General features: G+C 36.9%; 1 protein-coding gene across 2 annotated transcripts; it reads left to right on the top strand.

Annotated features, from left to right (window-relative positions):
- Positions 1–4,056: 4,056 nt before the first annotated feature.
- Positions 4,057–23,652, top strand: LOC309720352 (acetylcholine receptor subunit alpha). Of its 2 annotated transcripts, XM_082557195.1 has the most exons (12): positions 4,057–4,270; positions 11,119–11,259; positions 11,808–11,939; positions 14,410–14,546; positions 20,061–20,105; positions 20,471–20,580; positions 20,725–20,920; positions 21,019–21,256; positions 21,358–21,581; positions 21,687–21,801; positions 21,903–22,027; positions 22,674–23,652. In XM_082557195.1, the coding sequence occupies exons 1-12, from the start codon at positions 4,216–4,218 to the stop codon at positions 22,800–22,802; spliced, it is 1,647 nt and encodes a 548-aa protein (XP_082413321.1). In that variant the 5' UTR covers positions 4,057–4,215; the 3' UTR covers positions 22,803–23,652. The 2 variants fall into 2 exon arrangements, with proteins under 2 accessions (XP_082413321.1, XP_082413322.1); XM_082557196.1 differs by lacking the exon at positions 11,119–11,259.
- Positions 23,653–24,260: the final 608 nt, after the last annotated feature.

Here is a 24,260-nt window from a genome sequence, read left to right as displayed (position 1 = left end):
TGGACCCATTTTTGTAAATTCCTGGCTTAAAACATTTGGTTCTGTCATCCAGCCTTTTGCTCAATGTAGTTAATATTTTTCATAATCCAGCCTCACAGAATCTCCAAACACAAGAGCTGAACATAGAAAAAAATCTGTGCACCTTGCTGACTTTGTAGATTATCATCGCCACGTCACTTCTAGTGATCCTCACTTCCAGTGTGGAGGCTCCTTAACTACCATCTAAAGTAAAGTAAATTACAAAGTAATATGTAAACCGAGAAAAAACAGAAAACTCAAACCCAAAGTAGATTCAAATATTAATACCACCACCCCCACCCTTTTATTAATAAACAAACAGCAGACACAGAACAAAAAAAGAAACAAAAAAAAGTCATGGCAACATGCAAAGAATATTTTCTTTAAACAAATCGGCTTTTTCAAAAGATTTCAGTTTGCTTAATAGCATCTCTGATCAAAGCCATTAACTTAGTCTGGTTGACAGCAAGATTACAGGAAGCTATATTTAGGTCAAAAATAAATAAATAAGATTAAATGCACATTTATTATGACTTCATAAAAAAAAGTGTACACAATAATAATTCACTAGGTTGGCTCAAATGAGCTATTGTAACCTGGTTCAGTCCAGCAGGCTGGTTATTTTTTCAAAGGAAAGAGTGTCCTTTTAATAGCTAGGCAACTCCCTCACACTGCAACTAAATTAACCTCTCATGATGCACTAATACCAAATTTCTTTCACAGCTTGTTTCCTCACTAACTTAAAATCGTGTCTTTCCCAATTAGAGCATCACGCCTGTGTGTCTACTAAATAACCTTCAGTAAGCCTTGAGTCATATTAAATCATGGTTGCTCATTTGCAGATAAAATTAGCAGCCTAAAATGAACACAGACAACATAGTGCATGTAATGTGTCACTTATCCCTCTGGGAAAACAGTTGTTACTGGTTTGTTGTGAGTTACCAGAAGAAGACCAAAAAAAAAAAAAAAAAAAAAGTCCTTTTTAATAATGACAATCTTTTCAGGAATGTAGTTTTATAACATGAGATCTGACACTTCAAAGAGATGGTAGAGTGTGCAGATGTAAAGTCTTGATTGGCAGTACCTTGTCAACTGTGCAACCAGTAAAACAGTCAAATTTGGGGTAATAATTGTAGCGCAGAAATGGTTTTTTATAACTGAAAATAATGTAAATTCGCCATGACATTTGATCCTGTGATTTCTTTGAGATAGTGGCAGGCGGTTATCACCACTTATCTCAAAGTATTCTTTCATATTCCCTTCAAAGACCAGTATCAGCTTTTACAAGAAAGAGGAGAGACCGAAAACTAGATTTTGGTGTGTGGGCTCGTGTGTCCTGAACAGAATCTGAGACAGGAAGCAAAACACATAAAGACATGTGAAACTAGTGTGCCAGACAGAGAGAAAGCCTAGAGGAAATGTACAGAGTGGCAGAGAGAAGCACAGAGTTTTAGACAGGGCAATAGAGGCAAACACACACAGACACACACCCAGGGTAGGCCACAGTGCCATCAAACCCTGTTGTTTAGTCTTGTACTGCCATCTACTGTGGGCAGCAGTCAGTTCATTCAGGTTAATGAGTTATTTCAGTGAATATTTATTAACTAAATGACTTGCTACACACTAATCGCGTGCTATAATGTCAGTGTAATGCAATTCTGTGATTCTTTAAACACCACCACCTTTAAGTCCACCTCTAATAATGAACAAGTTACACATTAGTTGGAGATACAAAACTCTTGACTATCATTACCTGCATAATGACATTGACTTCTAGATAAAATGTTTTTCTGATGCACATTTAGTGCAAAGGTTTATAAAGAAAAAAAAACAAGGCATTACATTTGCTTTTGAGAAAGTCCGATTTTAGTTTTGATTTGAACGCACTGAGAATACAGTGTACACAGTCTATTTAAGACCCATTACTGTTACTGTTCATCACTGGGATTATCTGGAAGTAAAAGTTGTGTGTGCTAGGAGTGAAACTTTGTGTCTTTGGTACACTTTTAATGTGAAGTAGCACTGGGTTGTTTTGATCATCATCATAAAATTTTGTTCACTTGCTTCTTCAAAATAAATTAATATAATGGTAATGGTGTCATATTTTACCCTGTGGTCCATTCGAGTTTAGAGGTTGAGCTACATTAAATTTTTATTCTCACAGCTGCTAATGGCTGCCCAGTCTAATCATAAAACCTACTGATTTGTGACAAGGCTTCTGATCTGAGCAGTTTCATCACATACAAAGTAATATCATGTTAGGAGATAAATAAACCAGCTTTTTGTCACTGCAGCCCAGAGTTTGTGGCAAAGTTTCTGAGCAGTTTTTTGTTACAACAGTATATTCTGCTGCTCCCAGTTAAAGACGTTACTCACATTCAGGCTCGTGTTCTCACGCTTTTTCTCTGGTTTGATGCGCTAAGCTTCTGCTCTCAACCAAATCCTGCCATCTAGTGGATGAACAGCTTTTTGGATTCTGCATTTTGAGGCCTGAACATTAGCATTTTGGCCACTACCGTGTTTTCTGTTTTGCTTTGTTTTTGGCTTGATTTGTAACCAGAAGTTGCTATATTTAGAAGAGAGGCTGGCATGATCAGCTAACAGCAACTGCATTCATAAACTGTACAGTGGGTCAAACATATTTTTGTTAAATGTTTGATAAAACACTAGAATTTCATTAACTAAAACTAAAGCACAAATTTACTAGATGCCCTATACTACACAGCAAGTGTTAAAGGGTTCTATTAAGAATATTTCAGAATGCAGGCACAGTGGAGAGGTCCAGTTCAGTGCGCAGAAGTGAGGCCTAGCAGGCAATGATGAGCTTCAGCTGCCCGTGTCAGGGGATCTGTCAGTCAAAACCAAATGGATAACTAATGAAAATAAATAAATAAATAAATAATTATAAAAATCACCCCTTGTTGAATTTTAATAAAGGGGGAAACTATAGTGGCCAAAAGCATATTTTTTACCAACCTGTAAAAATACCATTCCCTAAAGTTGGGCCTTTTTAAATTTAATTTATTTTTCCACCTTTATACTTTTTTCTTTTTTTTTTTTTTTAAGTTACTTCACATTTTACAGACACTTACTTGGAAATGTAGCACACTTAAAGAAAAGAAATTGAAGAACAAAATAAAATAATGTTCAGGGGTTTGTAATATTGTCTCCAGTTATAAAAAACAATATGCAATTTCCACTTTTGGTTAAATTAATCATACCTTTTGTTGAATTTTAACAAGTCCTGCTAGAAAAGGACCAACTGAAAAATCACGATTAATCTGTCTAGACTGCTCTACCAATATGCAAATCAATACAATGAAAAGCCCAAAGTAACAAAAAACTTAATGTGTGATTTTGAAAATTCTAAGTGCATACTCACATGTATACTTAAAAAGTTTTTCAAAGGAAAAAAGCAGTAATGAAAATCACTTCACAAAAATTTAATAAATTGCCTCGTCAAAAGTCAGTGGTTCGGTCATAAAATAAAACTGCTCTGAGTCATTTTTAACAAAATAAAATTCACCTTAAGGAGGAAAACTTTTTTGTAACGTTTAATACATGTCAATCGGAAGCACACTGCTTCATGCAAGCTAGCAGTGTAGTGGGTATAGTGTGTGTCTGTCTGCTAGAGTGTGTATTACCGCTTAGCAGCATGTGTGGACATGCTTCTCATTCCACCAGTGACAGCTATCAGCTGTCCTCCTGTTGGCCTTCCCGTCTCTGTCTCCTAAAGTGTTAGCATGTTTGTCTTCACTGATTTAAGCCAAGCTTTCTTTATGTCTGACTGTTCTTTGCTACTCCGTTTCATTGACAGAGCCTGTGTTGGGTTCAGTGAGAGAAAATGATGATTGTGCTGATTTGTGTATATTCAATTCACAGACACACACACACACACACACACACACACACACCCAGCTGTCTCCTCTGCATGACACGCGCTGAGAGGTCGGGATGTTGTTGGGTGGGGGAAGTAGAGTTGACCATAAGAAACATGAGCTCACATACTGGATGATCCCCTTCCCACTACTCACTTCAGCTTTAAGGTGACTGCTACAGCTTTAGTGCATGTTTCTGTGTCTATGTAAAGTTAGCATACAGGTTAGATTTGGTTCTGACCTGATAACGAGTCAACAACACATTACCAAACGGATGCCGTGGATTTCTAAGCTGTTTCTTTAAACATCTGGTGGAAATATGAATGTTCCAAAGGTCCACCTCTTACTGACATGCATCCTCTGTGTATGTTCTGGTAAGTAGTCCTCAGTATGTGTTGATATTTCAATCTTATCAGTTATGTTTCAGCTTGCTGTAACAGTGCTGGTTCGAAACAGATAAAGAAGAAAGAAAAAGAAATATATTATTTAGAAAATCAGATATTAGAAATGGTTAATTACAAAGTACTTCCCATGCTGTGAAATTTTAGTCTTCTGTAAATTATGTTCTATAGGACCAGTCTCAGGAAACAGGACATCACTTTCTGACCAAAAATAAACACGTTAAGCAACGTTAATAATATTTTAAACAATCACAGAGGAGCAGCTGATTTTGGCAAATCCATTATACTGAAATCAAAGGGCTTCATCACATCGATGAAAAGCATAAAAATAAATCCAAATAAAAATCTCGAAGCATCATAATCATAAGATTGAATCCCCTGGGAAACAACTGGCACAATGAGAGATAGGCATTTGCTACTTCTGAAAAACCCTTTACAAAGGAGCAATGTCTAAAAAGAAAGAAAAAAAAAGTCTCTGGTAATTGTGCTTTTTATGTATATGTGAAGACCATCTCTTTAGAGTTTACAGCTGCTGTATCGTGTTTTCACTGTGATGGTATTCAGTCTTTTGTTTTACTTGTAAATCATTTTTAAAATGACGCTGTGGTTTCATCGGTCCTTGAAATGTCCCATACCCACAAAAAAAGTCTCTCCAGCATTGTTAACATTCCTTTTGCATTCAATACTGTGTATTTATCATTGAGCAGGTATGCATTTAGTGCCTTTGCCCAAGGACATTTAATTGTGACACATAGTTGTTAATCAACACACTGTTTCTTGGTGTACTTAAAACTGTGACCTTTCAAGTACTAGATAGTTAAATAACCACAACTTCAGTACCAGAATACCAAAAACCTCAGAGTCTTATATTCTCTGCATTTTCGAATAAATTCCTGCAAGGTTCATGAGGTTTATGCTACTATTTTTCCCATGGAGTATGGTACTTTTCATCACCTCATCCCATACAAATGAATGCACGGTACACATATCATTTACTCATGTCATATACTGTTTTGAAAGGAAGATGAAAGATGCTCTGGTTCTATTTAGTATCAAATTACCTCAGCCACTTTTATCTCAAAGAACCTATAATAAGATTAACTGTACATGAAATCAGTCAAGGAGAACAAACACAAACATGTCCTCTGTATTGATGATACATAAAAATAGCACTTCAGAGTTTGTTTAAAAAATAAAAATAAAAATAAAAAAAAACCGAAGGATTTAATATTTAGCAGATAATATGTACAAATGTATCCAAGACTAGAACATAAGGCTAGTGTATGTGCAACTGGAATAAATAAAATTAATTTATTCTGAAGTTTCTTTCACTCTCTTGAAAATAGGGCTGTGCAAGATCATCCACCATATCACTAATAGCAATTTCTACACTATGTAAAGGTTTTGTATTGCAATATCATTGCTAGAGAAATGCCATGTTTTTATGTTCCTTGGTGTGTACAAACAGGGGACAAGCCCAGATATGAGAGGGCAACAGGTAGGACAATTTATTAGATTCCAAAAAAAAAAAAAAAAAAAAAAAAAGCTACTTCAACAACCTCCAACAAAGCACTGTACTTTGCAAAATATGGAAGAAACTTGGAAAACAGGAAAAGCAAATGGTGGATGGAAATTACTGATGTGGTTATATGCAGGAAAAGTAGGGCTTTAAGCAGCTGGGACACAATATCCAAGTCAGAAAATACTTTTATTATGTGACAATATTGCACAGGTTCCAAACACATATTGCCGAATCGCAACTATTGCACTGCTGCTACTGCTGGCACCTTGTTTCAATGCATTCCTACTTCAAATTAGGTAGTGTGTCATCAATGACAGTAGCTCACTAGAAAAGAATGGAAAATGCCTTTCATTTACTTGCGAGCATCAATCAAATTGTACTTTTTTGCTTTGCTTTTTCAATATTGCCAGAAATATAATTATATATAATTAAATAGAATTATAATTAATATATTATAAATAAATTAAAGTGCTGAAAACACACAACCACTGGCAGCCAGTAGTTTGTTACTTGTCCACACTGTTGGTGTCCACCACTAATCCGGGAATAACATATTTTTCTATTTCAATTCAGTGACTCATACTGATAGATTTCATGAAACACATTGATGATAAATTGATGTAAGATGGAGGTGGTATGTCAGGATGAATGGGTGTAGCATGTAAGCCACCAGTTGGATATTATCTGCATCACTGCAGACGTGAAACAAAAATGGATGCTCATAAAGAATTTGAAAAGGTTTTTATTTCAAGATGTTATGAGTGTTCCTCGAAACACATTTACTAGGGTCTTATATCGACATTTCAGCATGTCAAAACTCTACTTAAATATAGTAAGAATTAGATATTCAGATAAAAAAAAAAACAACTATATTCTACAATGGCATATCATGTTTTAATATATAACCCTAACCCTTTGAGCAAAAACCATCTTTTTAGATTGGGCTTAAGAATTCACAAGGTACCAGAGATAAGTTGAAATATGTGGTTTTTAAAGGCTCTTGTTTGCCAAAAAGTTCTAACAATCTGTAAATTGTAAATAAAAGCAGAATATCATGACTGCAAAAAATTTACAAATATCAAATGGAAAATCTGTGATCTTAGACACCAGCTGCGTATGGTCCTGCTGGTCCACAGCTAACTGAATCTGAGATGGTAGAGTTTTCATGTTGGATTATGTCCATAGGAGAAGGAATTTTTGGAGAGGAAATGAAACATACTACTAGATTTTTTTCCATTTGTTACAAGGTAGTTAGAATATTTGCAGAAAATAACCTTTTAGAGGCTTTTTTGAATAATTAAGTTAATAAAGTATTGGTGTGTCATCCACACCCCAACTCAACTACCCCAATAAATTTGGCCCATTCCAGTAAGACACATGAAGAGAAGAGAAAGTGAATCCCAGTTCCTGTTATGGACACACGTAACTGTTATCATAGACACAAACATACCAGTTCAACCATATTTAACAGGATGCTCCAATTAAAGTCCACTATATGGAAGGCAAAAAATTCAAAGCAAAGCCAGGCAGACAGATGAGCTAGTTTAAAGCGTAACTGGTTACTTGAATATCTTAAAAAAAAAAAAAAAACTTGCTCAAATACAGTCACAGTAACAAGTAATTATTTTCCCCAGAAGCGTTTGTCTGCACCTTCTGTGTGCTGACACTCAAACTAGTGATCTCTTTTCAAACGTTTCAAGAGCCCATATGAAACTGCATTAGACAAAAAGATTTTTATTTTGCAGCAGCATCATGTGAAAATGCAGAGTGTGGGCAATGACTGACAGCTCCAAGTGGCTCCCATGTCCCGCCTCTTCTCTATTTTTGTATGTGGTCAGATCAAAGCTTCTCAGTGCAACAGACAGATGACATGCACACAGCAACAGGCACAGCTAATGGCAGACAGCCAAGGAAATGAATATCAACATTGCAGACAACGACACCACACTCATTATACAGATCTTCGATAAAGATCCCAAATGAAACTTTGAAAGGAAACCAAAACATGCTTTTGTGTGCATGTGTGTGTACATGGTAGTGGCTTATACTATTATACATACACACACACACTTTGGCATCTTAACTCAATCTGACTGCTCTCCAAGTTCTGCTTTGTGCACCACAAATTGTGTGTCTTGTAGTATTAATGTGTATATGATGTTTATTTACATTCAGCTAGATATGGGCTGGGCACTGTGCATGTTCTTGTAACACATGTGAGGAACCAGTTTCAGTATTAACATTCAGTAGCAACATCACAGACATCATGTATTATGTGTTGTGAATCCAACTTTGTTTTCTTTGGCATGTTAAAACTCAAGAAGACACTCTCAGTCTGGAGTCTAAAACCTTGTTGGTGCCCACCACAACACATCAATAATGCCTAAAACAAGCAAAATCCTGATGCGTTATCAGGTGGTTGAGCCTTACCAGGGAAATAGCAAAAGTTGTAAACCTGAACCATAAAGTCCTGCTCAGACTTATTGCTCAGATTGTACACACAAATATAACATGCTTAGATTTAGCGTGTCTGTAAATCTGAGAGTCTACTTACTTATATGACTACAACTTGTAAATTGCATAGGTTGCCTGTCCTGAAGCACACCCTGTGTTATTGCTTTTATCCAAATTTATCTTACATATTTTTTTAAAGATCAATTTTGTGGCCTTTTGCCTTTAACAGTTGAGCAGTGAAGAATAGACATGAAGGAGATGGAGAGAGCAGGGGAAGGGCAAAGAGCTGACGGTTAACCTTCAACCTGGGCTGCTGCATTTCAGCATATGGGCACCTGCTCAACCAGTGAGCTAAAATGATTGCCCTTTTTTGGTTACACTAATGGGATCATAAACCTCATATTGTGTTCAATAAGTGAGACCATAAACTCTTTAGGAAAGTGGCAGTGATTTGACAAACATAAACTGCTCCATGTACCTGTAGCTGGTAGTTATTTTATAGTAGAGTACCCCTCCAAGTCAGAGTTCACAACAACTAAGTGTTTGTTTTTTGCTTACTTTCAGAAATGCCTCATCTCCAACTAAGGGGTTAAATTAAGTTCTCAAAAACCTAATAAAGACTAAAAGTGGTACTCACTCCCAAGGTTGCTAGTCCTTGGAGAAATTTCAGCTGTAGAGAAGCAGTTTAAATATAGAATAACACTCAATTGTAAGATAACACTCACTTTTTCAAAACCTGTATCTATTCGTTTTGATAATCTGGTGGTGGGGAGTATAATGTGTCTGAGGGATGTTACCCTGGTGGACTAGCAGCAAAAGACTATGTTGAAGCTTTAAGTTTGACATTAGTGTGTCAGTTTGGTAATTTCTCCCATTAAATATATTATGCCCCTTCACATGTACCAGGTGGCTTCGTTTTCTATTCAGATTAAATGTGTGCCTCAGTTCTTCAAACTACATGACAGCATCAGAGTTTGATGAATACAGATGTATAAAGCACTCTAGGACACTAAACTTTAAATGAAGCATCTATTCTTTCTCTGACCCTTTTTATTTATTTATACACACACACACACACACACACACACACACACACACACACACCAATCAAATTTAATCATATGCTTTACAACAGGACTCTTTGTTTACTTTTGCAGTAAAATATATTTTGTGCCTACATACAGATTGATTGTCTTTTCTTGTAGTAATGATTGCCCACTCCTCTACAGGGAAGAAAAAAAAAAGTAGCCAAATTCCCCAAAAATGCTAAACTGTGGATTTTACTTCACTACTCATGGATCAAAACCCTCATCAGAAACACATGTCACTATTTAACAAACTAACTGCTGCAGAAAGGAGATGATTTTATTAGGAGAGATAAATAACTGGGCAGCAGCATCATTAAAAACTCATCAGTCAGGAGTGAGCCAAAGAGATGTGACCATTGTTCCCATTAATGAGGGTTTACAACAATAATTACAGCAAAATGAAACACTTTCTGAATGTTTTTACTCTCCGGCTTTTAAAGTTCAGCTAACACACAAACTTCAACACAGGTGGTGTCCATCCAGAAATGTTTGATAAAAACTTATCAAGTTTGACGCACTGACTGTTTTTGAGATTTTCCTTTTTGGTGATACTTTGACATTAAAATGACTATAAAACTGAACTGAATTCACACAAACTGCAGATAAACTGATTAAGTGTCTCCTACTACCAAAGCCATTTCAAAATAAAAGCCTGTCTCTCTCAGCAAAAGTAAACAAACCTGCCTGCCATTACAGCTGGAGGGCTGAACAAAGTGAATGAGAACATCTGCGTATGAACTCAAAGGCATTACCTCCATTTAACATTGACTCCATGAGGAATGATGGATGGCCAGATGCTATTTCCATTAGATAAAGGATTTTGCTTTGTATTTCCACGTTTAAATGCAGTTTTTGTCCTGTTGACAAAAAATAAATAAATTCTCTGTCCACCTTCACAGTAATCACCATCTGAGCTTTCTTGTCTGCAACTCAGCACAGAGAGAACATGCAAACACAAAGGACATGTTTAGTGGCATGCTCCCATTAATAATCTGTAGTAATCTGACTTTCTGTCCTGATATCCTGTATTTGCATAAGACTTCAGTGAAACTGTAGCTTCATGTTAGACACAGAATGTTGAAAAACATCCTATAAAAGTACAAATACAGTAAAATAAACAAATAACACTCAGATGCTAGTTTATTAATGGGATTTTCCTTTTATTTTTTAAATTTAGCAAACATGTTTCTGTATAACTTAAGAATTCACATAGTAATTTTGAAAAAAAAAAAATCCAATAACATAAAATCATGAAGTGTTTATAGTTCATACCTAAAAGCTGAAAGAATGGCTTCACTGTGGGGTTGGGAGATTGACCTACTTTTGAAGCCAATCTCAAGTGGACATTGGAGGAACTGCAGGGTTTGACACTTCACAGTTTCCTTATTTTTTTTTTCCTTGCCATGGATGTTGATGGTTGGATGTGCCCATATTTCCCATTTGATCAGACACTAAGTTTAGAATTTTGATGCACATCTGTTAATGTCTTCACTACGTTTATCAGACAAATGTATACTGCAGCCTGAAAAACCATAAAGCAGCCAATAATAGTACAGTCTTAATTTCTACCCAAGTGCAAGATGGTACATTTAACTCACTGATTTGTCAATGAAAAAGAGATCCAATGTATTGTTACATCTGATTAGGAGAATCATCAAGTGGATTTATTATTTTGTTGTTTGTGTGTTGCTCAGAGTTAACGAACATTGTGAAAAACATGAAATACCATTGTCCGCTCCTCTTCACTTTCTCTGCAGGAGAAAAACTCTCCCTGAATACTATCCAGGTGATGTTAAACTTTGTCAAGGACAACCCGCAGCTCCTCAAAGAATTGAACTTGGACATGGAATCAGACGTAGATTTGGAGGAGTTCAAAACCATATTGAACAGACTCCCTGGTCAGTGATGAGGAGATTTTCTAGATTTTATATGCATCTAGCTTTTCTTGAATCTTCTATGCAAGAAAAACCCATCCCCTGTAGGAATAATTAACATTTTTATGTATTTTAAATGTTGAATTTAAATGTCTTTTTTTTTCTTTTTTCTTTTTTTTAAATGCAGCAACATACCACAACAACAGTCAAGGCGCTTTATTTTGTAAGGTAGACTGATAATACATACAGAGACAATAATCATATGACCCCCTATGAGCAAGCACTTTGGCAACAATGGGAAGGAAAAACTCCCTTTTAACAGGAAGAAACCTCCAGCAGAACCAGGCTCAGGGAGGAGCGGCCATCTGCCGCGACCGGTTGGGGTGAAAAGCTATGAGCATTGTTTTTGTTTTGTTAATTTAAGATTTTCTCTGTACAGAAAAATCTGATTAAGGAAAAGGCAACTAGCAGAAACAATGTAGCAAATGGTCTGCTTATGTTTTTCTTTATTTTGTTGTATGTCTTTGTGCGTCTCTCCTGTTTTGACCTTATGGGTCTGTGTGTGCCTGCAGAGCACGTGAAACAACATTTGTTGAGCAAGACCAGCTTGGATCTTCCCTACACCTCAAATGTTCATTCTGATGTTCCACAAAGACAGGATATCCTACAGCCCCCCATGCCATTAGTGCAAGGGCCCAAAGGAGGTAAAATCTGAACTAAAGCATATTTTAAAAGGGATGGATGGATGGATTTTCTACTTATTTTATCTGTGTTCCAGCCTCAGTAACTTTGACACAGTAACATCTGCTGAAATTTTTACACCTCCGATGAAATGTCACAAGCGTTAGCTTTATTTTGATACCAATATTGTTTGCACAGACTTTGTAATTGCAGAGAAATACCCCATTCATTTTTGACATGTCATTTTTGCCACTGTCAGCTATCGTTATCCTTTAAAAAGGGACTGTTCATGGCATTAGGGAAAATTTCTTTAAAGTGGATGCAACTTTGCATCCATCTAATGCTTAGTGAATCAAACTATTTATCAGCAGGAAAAAATAATTATGTTTTATGAAAGCCCAACATGAGCTGGTATAAATGTTTTCTGTTTAGTTAGCCAGCTCTCATCTCATCAGCTGTCATCTAAAGTAATTTATTTTTAATATGTAAATTAATTACAATTGTTGGAGGATGCAATTCGATGTTAAATGACCTCAAAAACAATTAAAGGGCATGACATTGGTAAGATTCAAAAACTAAATTTTCCAAATAAAACCACAAAGTAGATCAGTATTAACCGCAGCCTAAGAGCCTCCTTATGGACCAGAGTGCCTGGGTGAATCAGCGGCCCAGACAGAGTGCTCCTCTGAGAGAGAGAGAATTTGCTCATGGTGGCTAAATGAAACCAGATCCGAGCTCACGCAGCTCAATGTAGCCAGCCAACAGATTCCCAAAATAATATGCAAAAGCTGTCACCTGCTCACAGGGCTGTTTGCTTGGTCACGTTAGACAAAATTACATGATGTCTTTGCTATGATACTCAGTAAGATTACCAATACACTGCCTCTTTTGCTTTTTGGGTCCTTATAATAAATACAAGTAAATAAAATATTTATTTACTTTGTTTTTATTATTTATTTATTCATTCATTTTTTTAGGGCCTTGTAACTAAAGTAACTAAAGTAAATAGTTTCTTCAGTAAAGTAATGGTGCATTGGTACACATTTTTAAAGCAGTTTATATGTGACAGAAGTATTCATGTACTTTATATCTCACAAACTGACAAATGCCAATAATATATTAAAAGTTAAAACTCCCAGTACCATTAGAAATGAGTAGACCCACTCTGTAAACAGAACTGAAAGCAAACTAAATTTAGGACAAAAATGTGAAGCTAATGGAAAATGCTAGACTATTAAAACTCCTGTTGTTGGCTTGATGGTTGTTTGCTGTCTTGGTTTATTTATCAGACACAAAAAAAAAAAACAAAAAAAAAAAAACTACCAGGCTGAATTTCATCAGACCTAGTGGAGAGGACAAGCATGGGCAATAAAGGAAAAAAAAAAAAAAAAAAAAATTGCAGGGCATGGTGCTCTCCATGGTGCTTCGGAACCCAAGCTGATCTAAACTTAATGTCAAAGGATTAGCCAGGGTTGGTATTCCCAAACATCCTAAGACCCCAAAAGTTCACTAAGGACTCATAGGACTTGCAGACTTATAGAAGCAGATTTGATTACAGTGTTCATAGGACATTCAGTGCAGAGGCTTTTCACCAGTATAAAATGACCACCATTTGTTGCTGTTGATCTTTTTGCATCTGTCCATCCCCGCCTCTGTCCTTCTCTCTTCTATATGCACTCTAGCTTTCTCTGAGATAAACGCAATGTTTCAGATTACATGTGGTAAGTCAGGCGTAGCAACAAATACCTTTGAAAATAATATTGAGAAGCTAAATTAGAATAGAGACTAGAATATAATAGAATAGCCCTTTATTGTCATTGTACACTTCAACAAAGTCCATTCTGAAAACCACTTGCCTTTTACGGATGCTGAATTTTGAAACATTGAAATATTACATTGATGTATAAGTGATAAGAACAGGAGCAGATGAGACAGTCAACAGAAAATATCTGAGTCCTTCTCACCCTCTCACTTCGTCTGAAACTTGAGAAGAGACCAGGTAAGTAAGGGGAAACCACACACATTGAAACATTTACCAGAAAGTAATATCACCATGGTAACAAATGTGAGACAAAGCAATAATCCAAAGGAACTACATCCGCAATACTCAAAAATACACATTTTGGTCCCTACATCAGGAAAATGGAGTGTAAATCACAGAAACTGTAATTTACTCCCTTCCCTGTCACTTCAGAGAAAATACATTTAGGGATACTTGGGTGGCAAGATGTTCTACTTATCATGTAATGCTGTCAAAGTGACTTCAAAATATAATTAGTAATGGCTGTGTGGTGAAGAGTTAGTGTGCAAAAATCAATACATCATAAGTAAAATTCCTTCCAATAAATCTGACACTTTTTAAATTAATAATTCGACAACCCAGACTGTCTTCAGCTTCTTTATCGATCAGTCTGCTAAAGTCTGACACCATTATGCTGTCGGTTTCAATCCTCCTGACTGCCCAAACTTTATTTTTGTTTGTTCTAAATGTAGAATGTTGCTCAAACGATGAGACGACGCTGGTGAAACGACTGTTCACTGGTTACAACAAAGTGGTTCGTCCTGTTAACCACTTCAGTGAAGCTGTAGTGGTTACTGTGGGATTACAGTTAATACAGCTTATAAGTGTGGTAAGTCTGTAACTCTTTGTCTGCATTTTACATGAAGAAAGATATGACCAGCTGTCACCACTGTGTTGTTTCTTGACTTTGACCTTTTGACTGTAATTGCAGTTTCTCTAAAAGGACAAACAATCAATCAACAATTGTTGGCTTAAATTTCAAATACTAACCAATATAATGAAATTACAATAACCAAAGATTTTTGATTATGGAGGAGCTGGCCTTAAGGTGTTCAATGAAAAGGACTATGGTGACAGGGAATGATTTGTTCACAAAGGTAAATGCACCTTCATAGTCTTAGGCTGAAATTGGACAAACTGGAAAGTGTTACAGATGATGACTGTCTAAATCAGACAGGGAAAAATGCTGCAAGACACAGTAACTGAAATGAACCCAGAACTTACTTGTTGTTGATGTTAGGACTAAAAACTGGGCAAAGGCACTGAATCACAGACATTGTTGCACTTTTGATTCACTATGGTTAGACCACTTAGGGGAAAAAAAGAAAGAAAAAAAAAAATCAAGCAGTGGTCTGTCTTTATTTATTATTTATTTTCTCAAAGAGAAGAACTTTACGCATGGAAAAGGAAATATGCTTAGACGATATTGGTTCTCTTTGGATCTGCCTTCATATATGAACAAACATTCTCTGTGGTGAAGTTCAAGCTAATCCAGATCCTCTCGTGGTCATGATCACCTGCCTGCTGTCCTTCATATTACAACCTCAAACGTTGGACATGACTGCAGTGTACGTGTTCAAGCCCAAACAGACCAGATTTCTCGCAATGAACAGGGGAAAAAAAAGGAAAAAAAAAAAAAAAAAAAAAAAAACCTTAAAACTGCAGATTAGATCATAAAACTGAAAGTAAAATAGCATTAGCACAGAGTTAGGTCTTTAAATTTGTTTTGGGTAATGTTGAATCAATAATGATAAACTAAGTGCCTTTATTATCCCTGTTTTACATTTTCATTGCCTTATTGTGGGATCTACACTTAACAGTAACATTTATAAAGAGATCAAAATAATATTGAGCAGAACTGAGTTGAGCTTATTGCTGCATTGCCCCACAACTTTCTCAGCTTCTCATGTGGCCCCAAAAAGTAATTAATGCAAACATATGTAACTCCTGCCAAATAAGTGCACAAAATTGACAGAGGTTAAAGGAACACTGTCTTTGACTGAAAAATAAAGTATTTAGAGAGGAGTCATGTGTCAATATGATCCCAAGCTTTTCTTTTTTGACTGTATTCAACAGCAAAGCAAAATAATAAAAAGGACCATACATAATTAAATCTCAGTCAGTGCCACAGAGATAATACCATTATTCTGGAAAGAAATTATTATACCAAATGTTATGAACTGGATAAGACAAACAAAAGAACATACGTAATGAAGTCTTTAAAAGATGAGGACTGCCATGTGCTGATTTGGAGGACCAGTTATGTTTTTGTAGTGCCCTGTATAAAACTGGAACTCCAAAGAGTGGACATTTTCCATTATATAAAATTAGAATAATTCATATCAAGTCATGCAGCAATATCACTTTGGTTGGTACTGAACACACCAAATCAGTTCTGAAAACCTAGATAACACATGAAGAAACCAAGAAACCAAGAGAGTCAAATAACACATATGATAAGAGATATCACGCCACAAGCAGTTACTTAATCTGCCACATACATACCCAAATCTCATTTATACCAGGAGATGACAAGCCAACCAAACAACCAAGGTGTTTTGGGGGTGTAGACACCCTGTTAAGACCAAGACTTGAACTCAGACATGTTCCACAGACATCCTGTTAATCTTGATTAACAACTGAATTTAAGACACAAGAACCAGGATAACAACAAACATATAGGATGGCACAGCAGCCTCAAAGAAGCGATACAGGTATAAATAAAACAAAATGAGCAACTGTCATTGTGTGTCCTTCTATGCTTATTAAGTCCATGAAGATGACTAGGTTTGACAGTCTCTGGGACAGTCCCTTCATCCATTTTATTCCTCTTAACTCATTCACTGCCAGCCATTGGCAGTGAATGAGTTAAACCCATTGACTCATTCACTGCAATTGACGGCTATAGACGTCAATGGCAGTGAATGAGTTAAGAGATGGAAAAAGTCTTCTCGTTTCTTCTTCTCACTTCAGTTTTACTCCAAGCAGTTTATAGTGGACAACAAATTAGTATTACCAGTGCTGACAAAAAAGATGAAAAGTTGATAACGTCAAGAGGGTACTGCTTTGTATGCCAAACCAAAATAAAATAATCATAAAAATGTTTGTATCTCGTGTTAACTAAAAAATGTAAAATACAAAAACATGAGAAAGTGTTTGTTAAAATTTTAGTTAATTTAAATCCATTTTAGCCTCAAACATGAATGCTAGTTCACAGTTGGCTAATTTCCCTGTTAACCACAAAACCAAGGAAAAAAATTTTTTCAAGACATGAGCAATGCCACCTGTTAAACCCCAACGCCCCCAAAGCCGGGGGCAAGAGGGGGAACATCTGGTTTCATGGACCGTTTCTCAATATACATACTTGTGTGTACCTGCGTTCACGTGGACTTGTGATATGTCATCAGTCGCAGACCAAATATGCTTCCAAATCAAAGTACGCATCAAGTATGCTCAGAATTCCTGGATGTGTTCTCGCTCCTTCCATTTTATCAAGCATCGGTGGTGGCTTGGGTGAACTTGGTACAGCCAAATATCCCAGAATGCATTTTGTCCAAAACTCAAACGCGGCAATGGTGGAGGAGGGGAGCTAAACTTTTAAGATATTTCCAGGTGAGAATGTACCTGTGTAAACTTCAAATATCTGCTCGATTTATAAAGACATCGCATATTTGCAAAATTGCTCTGACGTTTTCGGAGACATCTGTTACCCCACCAGCTCAATAGCTCAGCGGTCCTCAAACCCAGGGCCACAGACCGGTACCGGTCCGTGAGTTGTTTGGTACCAGGCCACGAGAGTTGAGGCTCGGGTGTGAAATTTATGGTTTTCAGGGATTTTATTATTTTTCTATTGTTATTTTTCTATGGTTTTTATCTTTAACTCTGTTTCCCTGGGTCTTTTCCCATGTGTTATGACTAAATTTTCCTTTTTTTGGTACTGGTACTGGTTTTATTTTGTTGTATTTACAGCGACACCTTAGAGGACGGTCTGTGAAAATATTATTACTGGGCCGTGGCGCGAAAAAGGGTGGGGACCGCTGCAATAGTGACAGGGTGGTCAAGGCTCACTGGAACCGGCGAGAACAGCGGACTCCCGGTACATCGTTTTTAACCCCCCAGCGGTCTTTTGCACCACAGGTTAAACATGATATATAAGTCACTTAGCTTCTAAAAGTTAAGGTTTGGTTTATTTTGGTGTTTTATTTGTTCCTGAGTGAATCAGTTTGGCTGAGATTAAAGTTAAGCTTCATAACTGTACTGTTTTATTTAATACTTAAGTCTTACTTGGAGAGCTGTCAGTGTATTTTAAATTTCACCAGTCACACCACCTGAAGTAAAATGTTCTGTTCTTATTTAAAAAGCTGGGGGAATTAAATCTAACATTAAAAATATTTAAATTCAGGAGGAAACATTTTCACTGGGAGCAAAAACAGCATGTTAATACATGGAGATCCTGAAGCCTGCTCCAAACATGATCAGATTATATTTTAAATATTTGTTTAATTCTTTTCCAAACCTCAGCAGCTTGTAAGTTTTGAGTGTCTACTAAAATGAAAATAAAACCGTTCTACCATCTCACCTGTTTATTATTCACACACACCTATCCTATTTTTATTAATAGAGAGAAAAGCTTGTGTTTCTGTCATGTAGTGATTGTGCTTAACTGTATGAAGCTTATTAGACATTATGAAACAGATGACACGTAAAAGCGAATTTTGCAAAATTGCTTAAGATTTTAAAAAAAATTCTTTAAAAGAAAAAAAAAATTACTACATTATATGTAATTGCTTTCATGTCATGTGCAATTTCCATTGCAAATATGAATCACAGTTAAATTAAGAGGGAATGGCAGGAAAAACTCCTGAATGGAGATGTCATCAAGTACACTAGCGTTCCAATTGTAGAATGATCGCGCTGCGTTCTCGGACTCCTGTGTGAACTTACAAAGTCTACTACAAAGTCTACTAGAATAATTGAGAAACGCTCCTCCTGTGGTATTCACAGAAACGGCATACAAAACATTGCTACGACCACTAAGACGACAAACAATTAAAAGCGCATTACAGCACATTCTGCAAAATGTTGTAAACACAAAGCACGAATGTTCGATTCACCTGATAGCAGGTACACGGACAATTAACACCTGGACTCAAAGCCGACATCTCGCAGATTCCAAAACAGCAAGTTTCGTCACACTGCGACCGAAATTCACTGGACCAGCAGCAAAAGAAGACCAAAACTATGATTCATTTTTAGAAAACAGTGAATTATGTCTTACCTGTGCTGTCTTTCTTGCATCGAAAACAAGTTTCCACAGCTGCCAGCTACATTAACTGAATAACTGCATCTCCCATAATGCCTCAGAGCCATTTTCTGTCAAAAAAAAAATCGCCAAAGTCAGCCCAATGACAGAGATTGGACAATGGCAAGTGTCATGCGTTTGCTGCGCGTAAGTTTTTGGCTTTGCAATTTGCGTTTTGTTGGGAGTGACGTAAACGTGGTGACGCTATCCGTGATCCTATTGGCTTAAATGGCGGGGTCAATCATGCAAATTGGCCAATAGAAACCGAAGTGCCTGCTCCACAGAATTTAAAGTCTCAAAGACGCAGTGCAAAAACAAGGCCCATTATACCTGTGCGTGGGTAATCCTTCAATATATATATAGAAAAAACCACTAAGCATTTTTAGGCATGCAATAAACTTAGATCATTTTTGCAGTTTAATTCCTAAGAAATTTCAGCTGTCACAGATACTGCCAAGATGAGCCAAAATGTGCCAAATTGCAGAACCATCTGTAACTTTGGTCAGCAGCATCAGCCTTTGCACAAATAATGTCTATATGTTGATTCCTGGATTTCTGGAATTTATTGTCTACCACAGGATAATATCAAAGAGGTTATATGCTGTAACATTCACAAAAAAAATAAGCAGGAAAACAATCTTCTTACCTGTGTTCCATCCTCAGTTACTATGACGCAGTAGCATCTGCTGTAATATTTACACCTATGATGAAGTCTCATTAGTATTAGGTTTATTTTGATTGTTTACACAGAGTTTGTAATTGCAGAGAAATACTCTATTCATTTTGGGCATGTCATCAAGCTGGCACCTTTGGGGTTCAAGATGTTAAATTTGGATTATTTTTATTGTGATAGATAACTAAAATATGGGGTGATGCCAGCAAGAAATTAAACAAGAAAAAAGATGTTACCATCATTTTGTTTTGTTTTTACTTTTTACTTTTTAATACAGGTCATGTAAACATGTATGTGGGGTAGACATCACAAAATAAATTGTCATAAAAATGTTTTCACCTGTTCTTGACCTTTTTGTCTGTTCCCAGGATGAAGTTAACCAAATTGTGACCAGTAATGTCCGTCTCCGACAGGTAAGTCTGTGTGACTACAGCTGGCCATGCATTATAACTTTAAGTGGGACTACACACCATTTGAAGGTTGGCCTAATGCTATGGACATCAGTGAAAGTTACAAGTTACCAGAAAATCACAAGCTTCGCAGCTTTTGATGAATATGATGCAAAGCAATGAAGAAAATAAGTCATAAAAAATAAATTAAAATATAATGTAATTGATTTCCTCCCAGCATTCCACTATGTCCCACACAAGCACTGTGTTTGTCCCACAGTTACTTTACTGGGATCTGGTCATCCCATTTAATCCTCTAATCGGCATCACATAGCTAAATACAACCTTAGAAGTGAAATAATGATCTAAAATTTTTACTCACTTTACAGCAATGGGTAGACGTTAACTTACGGTGGAATCCTGAAGACTATGGAGGAATCAGAAAGATCAGAGTTCCTTCATCTGACATATGGAAACCTGACCTTGTGTTATACAACAAGTAATTTTCATTTCTCTTTGTGTTAAAAAAAAGCAAACAAACCTATATTTGGTGGTGGTGGTGGGGGGGATTAATGACTTGCTGCTCCACTTACATGCTTGGTTTTCCTTTGCCTCTGTCCTCTACCCTCCTTTTTATCTGCAGTGCTGATGGTGATTTTGCCATCATCCATGAAACTAAAGTCCTGCTAGAGCACACTGGCAAGATCATATGGAACCCTCCAGCCATCTTTAAGAGTTACTGCGAGATTGTTGTCCTTCACTTCCCATTTGACCTACAGAACTGTACTATGAAATTGGGAACCTGGACATACGATGGCCTGCTGGTCGTAATCAACCCGGTGAGCGTAAATGCTTTTTTTAAATCTGGGAATTTAGACTGTGTGCAAAACAGCTGAACGTGGGGACGCTAAAATGTTTGTGAACCACTGTCTTTTAGGAGAGTGATCGACCTGACCTCAGTAACTTCATGGAGTCAGGTGAATGGGTGCTAAAGGACTACAGAGGGTGGAAGCACTGGGTGTACTACACTTGCTGTCCTGACACACCATACCTGGACATTACCTACCATTTCCTGATGCTGCGACTGCCTCTCTATTTTATCGTTAACGTCATAATTCCCTGCATGCTGTTCTCTTTTCTCACGGGATTGGTCTTCTACTTGCCTACTGACTCTGGTATGTTCATTCTGCAAGCTTGATAGGTAACAGAAAACAATTGTCAGTGATTTTTTTTTTCAGATTATTTTGAACTTAGAGGTGATTCACTTTCTCTGCAGGTGAAAAGATGACTCTCTCCATCTCTGTCCTGCTGTCTCTGACTGTCTTCTTGCTGGTTATTGTGGAGCTGATCCCCTCCACTTCGAGTGCTGTTCCCCTCATAGGGAAATACATGCTCTTCACAATGGTAATGGTCATTGCCTCCATCATCATCACTGTTATCGTCATCAACACACATCATCGCTCACCAAGTACGCACACCATGCCGGGGTGGATCCGTAAGGTTTGTATGGGGGTATTTTTTCTCTCTCCACTTGTAATAAATGGGAAATATTGTTGCTGTTTTATAAGACTAGTAATATCATAATTTTATCTCTCTGCATCTCAGGTCTTCATTGAAACCATTCCCAACATGATGTTCTTCTCAACAATGAAGCGTCCCAGTCAGGAGATCCGGCAGAAGAGGCTGTTCCCTACTGACATGGACATTTCCGACATCTCAGGTGAGGCTAAACTGCAACTCCCATTACCATTATTGCATGCTAGTGAACAGTTTTAGTTTAAGTCTGTCCTAAAATTGTTGACCTTCCTCTCTCCTCTGTAGGTAATCCTACCCCGACGGCTGTCACCTATCAGTCCCCCATTGTTAAAAACCCTGATGTTCGTAGCGCAATCGAGGGGGTGAAGTACATCGCAGAGACTATGAAGTCAGATGAAGAATTTAACAATGTAAGAGAAAATCTGCATGAATTATTGATAGTGTATCAATCCATAAAATTTCTTAGAAGTTCAGAGCCTTGCATTCAACTCCCCAGCCATTCTTGTGCTTCTCTAAAACTTAAACGAATCTACAAGTGTAGGCACAGTAATCAAAACTTTTTACATTTCTGCTCTGAATCTGGATCTAAATGAAATGGCCAAAAAGACAATGATTTAATGGTTTAATTAATTAAATGGAAGGTTAGAATGACAGTAAGTGTGCCAAACAGTGTGGCCCCAGGAAGTCACCCCATCTGGGGAAACTCCGTCTAATCCACAGTTCTCCAAAAAACAACTACTTGTTATTTCATATTAATAAAACTAATATAATGTTTTGAATGTATAAGCTTACTGGCTTCTACATTCTCGATTAATCATTTCTACACCGAAGAGAATGACAGAAGTCTTTCTTATCTTCTGCCAATAAATGTAGTCCACAAAATCATATCTGACAGATAACTGGGCAACATTAGGTAATCTGGTTTTCCACATCTTTTAGTAATGTTATTGATTCAATTGAAAAGCTTATCTCTTTTTGTGTCCTAGCAACTGATCAGTAAATTCCAAATATGTGAATGCTCAAAGTTAAAGTTTCTTCCATACCGTCTTATTGCAGGCAGCAGAGGAGTGGAAGTTCGTTGCCATGGTTTTGGATCACATCCTGCTCTGTGTGTTCATGGCTGTGTGCATCATCGGGACTCTTGCTGTCTTTGCTGGGAGACTCATTGAGCTCAACACACTGTAGAGGCCTTCATGATGGAGGAGAATGCATTTATCCCACTGTCCCTCACGCACAGATAGGCAGTCAAAGGTCGAGCTAATTTCAAAATTCTGTTCAGGGCCTTTAATTGTGTTGACTTTGAATGTGCAGATATTTTTTACTTTTATTGAGGAGTCTGCAGTAAAAACTCCAGGCATCTCACAGGTATGATGATACACAAATATCTTGATGGGTTATACTGGGTCACACAAAGCTGTTCTTGTTATTAACAATCCAGCATTTTTCTATTGTTTCTCTTGTATTTCTACAGTTGGTGATTGCTGCCCTCACAATTGCGCAGACTGTTATTTTACATGTAAAATCACGAACAGTAGTTGTTACGTTGTCATATTTGGCAGCTTGATTTAAGGTTTGTGTGATTGGTTCTCTTAAATGTTATTGTCAGATGTTGTCTTGGATTATTTTCCCCTTAGAACTTTTATTGATTGGTTTTGCCAGACATTCAGTTTGACAATATCTTAAGGGTTTTTTTCTACTATACTCACAAGATAATAGCAAGGTTTTATCAAGCAAATTTTTCCAAAATATGTTAAAGTCAAGCGGATCTTTAGTTACCCTATAGCAAGTAAAAGTGGTTCAAATAATTAAGATTGGTTAGTCAGCTTTGATTCCATTAAGTGAAAAACAATGGAAATACCACAGCTGCAGTATTGGCCAATGTGCTAAAGACAGCTTGATGTATGTATGCAGCTGCGACAGACCATTTATTTTAGTATAATGATATGGTTCAGTCCTGCTGTCTGTGTTAATCATTTGTTTGTTTTTTTGTTTTAATTTGTAGTTTTCTAGATGTGGAATAAAGTGAAAAATAACATTTTGTTTTAGTGTTATGAAGTTCAGACTACACTGACAAATCACTGGATGTTTTCATTTCTTGTCATGTTCAAGAATCCAGTTTAATTTGTTTTTGTGTTGTTTTCTTACTTGGAAGAAAGGTATATGGTGGTCACAAAAGGACAGCCAGGGTCAACAATAGTCAGTGTGTCATTACACCACCACCAGATATTACCTGAACTGCTGATTTAAGGCAGGATGTTATTTTTGTCAAATTCTGACCATACTGTCTTAATTTGCAGGAGAAAGCGAGACTTATTTGACCACCCAATATTTTTCCAGTCATCCATTGTCTGATTTTGATGAGCATGTGTGAACTGTAGCCCCAGTTTCCTGTTCTGAGCTGGCAGGAGTGGCACCTGGTGGGTTTGCTGCTGTAGCCCATCTGGTTCAAGGTTCCATGTGTTTTGCATTCAAAGATGCTCTTCTACATTCGTTAGTTGTAACGACTCATTATTTGACTAGATATTTTCTCATTTTCTGACTATTCTCTGTAATCCCCAAAAATGATTATGGAGGATAATCCCAATAGATCAGCATTTACAACAGCACCAACAATTACACCACCTTCAAAGTCACTTAAATCAC

Source organism: Aulonocara stuartgranti (genome assembly GCF_965226115.1).
Source record: "Aulonocara stuartgranti genome assembly, chromosome: 13".
Classification (NCBI taxonomy): domain Eukaryota; kingdom Metazoa; phylum Chordata; class Actinopteri; order Cichliformes; family Cichlidae; genus Aulonocara; species Aulonocara stuartgranti.
The sequence above is the reverse complement of the archived record's forward strand: the minus strand, read 5'-3'. Positions and strand labels throughout refer to the sequence as shown.